A 3,761-nucleotide genomic window follows, 5' to 3' on the forward strand; every position below is an offset into this window, starting at 1 on the left:
ATCATGAAAGATTCCATGTACCACCTCTGTAACTTTTAATAAGACGTTTTTAGAGTCTATGATAGTGTCAAAAACGTCTTATATTAAGTTACAGAGGGAGTACCTATTAGTGCCTTAATGGTTTTCTTTATACGAAAGCTTATCGCTGAACTCGCTACATGATGTTTCCTTCTTTAGTAGGTATGGTCTGTACTTCCAGAATTGTTCACTTCCAGTTTCTCAATAGCATAGTTTCCTTGTGCAGTTGGCACATCGTTGTTTCTATGCCAGAAGAAGGAGAAGAACAAGAACTGGATCTTCCCCACTCCCTTAGGCACCTCGGAGAGTGTACATTTTATGATGTACTGCTTATAGACCATCTTCTAGCAATTCATCAATCCAATGCAGTTTATTTTCGCACACTCCGATCCACATGAATGCAATAATATGTCCTGCAGGATGGCACTGCTGAGGGAGAGTTGGCTGAGACAGTTTGTTGCTTTGACGACGTCTTCTACAATTACTTCAGCATAGGTACTTTCTTTCTTGACTTGATAACTTCTAGCTGCATTGCTTGTATTTGTCTTCATTATTTAAGAATGTATTCCTAGTATCCCCTAAATATTATTTCGAGGTTATGCTCTTATTTGGAATAATCTTGGTTATATATCTATTTTTTTCTCTCAAGAAAATGCAAAAGCCTTGAGTTTCCATGCGGTTGTCTAGACGGAGTGACACGTTTGATGAAACTAGTCCACGAAGGCGTCCCCCCATCGGGGTGGCACGCCGCAACCCGGAGAGTACCTCGTGCCACACACACGCGATAAGGAGCAGCGTGAGGAGATGAGCCATCGTTTCCTTTGAGTGATCACAGAGTATGCAGCGCGGCGCATGTTGCAGGCCCCGGCATGCGCTCTGCTCTCCAGCAGTGACTCTTGGACACTGAGAGTGTTGGGTCCGGAGGCTGAAAAATGGACCCTGCGCACCAACCGTCCAGTCTGGATGTACTGCTAAAGGGTTATCACGACTCAAAGCCCTCTGTCTCCGAGATCCATCAGCGGCCGGCTTGGCCTCACTGACGGTCCGCTACCCTGAGACCAAAAAAAGAAGCTCAGGCGCCGGGCAATCTCCGATATGGTGCGACCATCAAGCAAGCGATTCTTCTAGAATAAGGCAGTAGCTTTCTTGCCAGCCACCATTTTATTGGATGCGGTGAACACCTCACGCTCATCACAGGAGAATTGCAGGTCGAGGCCCCTCCAAGGATGGAGGGGATCGGTGCATGTCCACCACAACCAACAGACCCTTAGGCTTATCGCCGTTCTGCCAAGGTAACACCCAAATCTCCCAAGCGAAGGGGCCTGCACACCTTGAACCAGTTGACGTGGCAATGGCCACACTGTGTAGCCACCCTGCCCAGCCAAAGGAAGCCTCTCGGGATTTTGTCAATCTGTTTCTTGGTCTTCTTGTTCAAGCCGAGGACCACCATCTGGTGCAAAGGCATGGTAGCCAGAACTGACTTGACCAATGTGAGACGTCTCCCCTTGGCCATCATGGAGGCCTTTCACGTGGGAAGGCGGCCGGCAATCCTGTCAACCAAGTGTTGGAGCGCCTCGCTCGACAACCTCCTCAACATGAGAGGGATCCCGAGGTGCTTGATCAAGGTGGCACTCCATAACCGATGCTGCCTCTAGGGTGTTGTTGGGCCCCTCGCTGTCAGATCTTGAGGTGCTAGGCAACGGAGCTACTCGAATTCCTTGGCCTTGGCCAGCAACCTGTTGAGAGTCTCAATCATCAACACAAAGCAACATCAAGGAAAGCGAGTCAACCTGTCTCAGACCCTTGTTGTGCCAAACCACCAGACCCGGCTCGCCGTTGGGCATCACCCTCATGCTACTCGAGGACAGGATGATGACAATTCACTCGTGGGTTATATATCTTTTAGTGTCTTCTTCTAAGTGAATCTTGTTTGCTAAAAGAAACGCGTTTGATATCCACCTCCATATATTTATTCATATGTATTAACAAATCTGTTGCAAATCATTCTAAGGTCGAGAAAACTTTTTTTTAACATGTCACGGAGGGGGGGGGGGGGATCCCCACCTGAATATGATCTCTATTCAAAGAAAATGATCCAGTTTATGAGGGAAACCAGGTCAAAAACCGTGATCCGGTTTATGGGGAAGACCGGATCGAAAACCTTGATCCAGTTTATAAGGAAAACCGGACCCAAAAACCATACAGCCCCCAGCTCACTTAAACCCCACATGTCAGTAGCAGCGAAAAGGGGCCTCACTTAAACCCCACATGTCAGTAGCAGCGAAAAGGGGCCTCGTAGCAGGATCCGCGAACAAAGGGGGGTTATCGTCAATTCCCCCCATGCGAGAAAGAGGAGATTACCGGGTTGCCGAGAATGAAAAACATCAACTGAGGAGAGCAGGAGGTGAGTCGGCATGGAATTTCCGAGTCAGCAAGCTGACCGCTGAGATGTAGAAGTCAGGAGAACGTCACCAAGGTGGACGCAGCGTCTGCAGACGTCGTCGTTGTCCGCCGGCAAGGATTGCTCCGGCCTCCACATCAACCAAACGACTCAACCCCACCGAGCAACGCGCAGAGAAGCAGCACCGGTGGACGGATCAGGAGCAGAGCGTTTGGCAAATTTGGATCCGAGGGATGATGCCGTTGGTGGCCACGAGCCATCCAGAGAGGGCGGTGGGGGTCGAAGTGGGCATGCTGGGCGGTGCCGCGGTAATGAAGAGGAGAGGTTGATGGGTGCTCGAGGCTGCACGGTGAAGAGGTGGGGGCGCAACCAACCCGCAAAGCATCAGGCGCCGAGAGGCGCATAAAGCGCAGGCTATGCGAAGAGGGCGGCCAGCTCCACTGAGCAGGCCCGGGGGTGCAACCACCAGCGCGAGCGCCAGGAAGCGGAGGTGGTCGAGACTGGATGCACACGGGCGCGCGATGGAGGCATAGTGAGTGGGCGAGCGGGAGGTGGAGAGCAGCGAGCAGAGCTGGAGCGGAAGAAGCGGAGGTGGACGAGGCTGGACGCGCACGGGGGTGCGTCGAGACCGGAGGGAGAGGGGCGAGCATGAGGTGGAGCACCGCACGGGGACGCGTCGAGGTTGGGGCTGTGGATCTGGATCTGGCTGATTGGAGCTGAGAGAGGGAGAAAAAGAGCGCGGATCCGAGCTGCGAGCGTCCTCGCCGCGGCCGTCCACCTTGGGGCTTTGCCCTTGGCTCATTATCTTCTAAAATAGTCGATCATATATATTTATATTGTTCTTGGGTGATATGTTTGTACATGTTTATGCTGTTTAATAATAAGTGAAAGTAATAACACAATTTTTAGCACTATCCTTGAAATAATGAGATGAATAATCTTCTTGTGTTATACATACGTGGAGCTTGTTTTGTTGTTACCATATAATGTTTGTTGTATCTAATTTCTCTATGGCGTAGGAATCTTTCAGAACGAAAACATGCATTCACTGTGCACTTTATTTGAAAACGCAGGGATGGATGCTCAAGTGGCTTACGGATTTCACCAACTACGTGATGAAAAGCCATTCCTTGCCAGTGGTCCTTTATCTAATAAGGTATGCAACTTAGTGAAGCCCTTGCCTTCACTAAATAATGGGAACCCCACAGCTCCTCGGCCTAAACTTTCTGATATAACATTGCATGTTCAAGTTTTATGTCCTTTTAGGTTCTATATACATGTAATGTTGACTTGGAGTAGGATCATTGTTACTGTCGTAGTTAAAGTTTTGACCATTAATGAT

At 49.7% G+C, this 3,761-nt stretch overlaps 1 protein-coding gene across 1 annotated transcript in view; it reads left to right on the forward strand.

Moving 5' to 3' along the window:
- Positions 1-3,761, forward strand: part of LOC123156003 (diacylglycerol kinase 4) — a 48,562-nt gene that overhangs the window by 15,894 nt on the left and 28,907 nt on the right. The window contains exons 5-7 of the mRNA XM_044574173.1: positions 245-341; positions 438-513; positions 3,493-3,575. Of these exons, the coding sequence (XP_044430108.1) occupies positions 245-341; positions 438-513; positions 3,493-3,575 (256 nt within the window). The remainder of the gene's footprint in view (positions 1-244; positions 342-437; positions 514-3,492; positions 3,576-3,761) is intronic.

Source organism: Triticum aestivum, chromosome 7B (assembly GCF_018294505.1).
Source record: "Triticum aestivum cultivar Chinese Spring chromosome 7B, IWGSC CS RefSeq v2.1, whole genome shotgun sequence".
Taxonomy (NCBI): Eukaryota; Viridiplantae; Streptophyta; class Magnoliopsida; order Poales; family Poaceae; genus Triticum; species Triticum aestivum.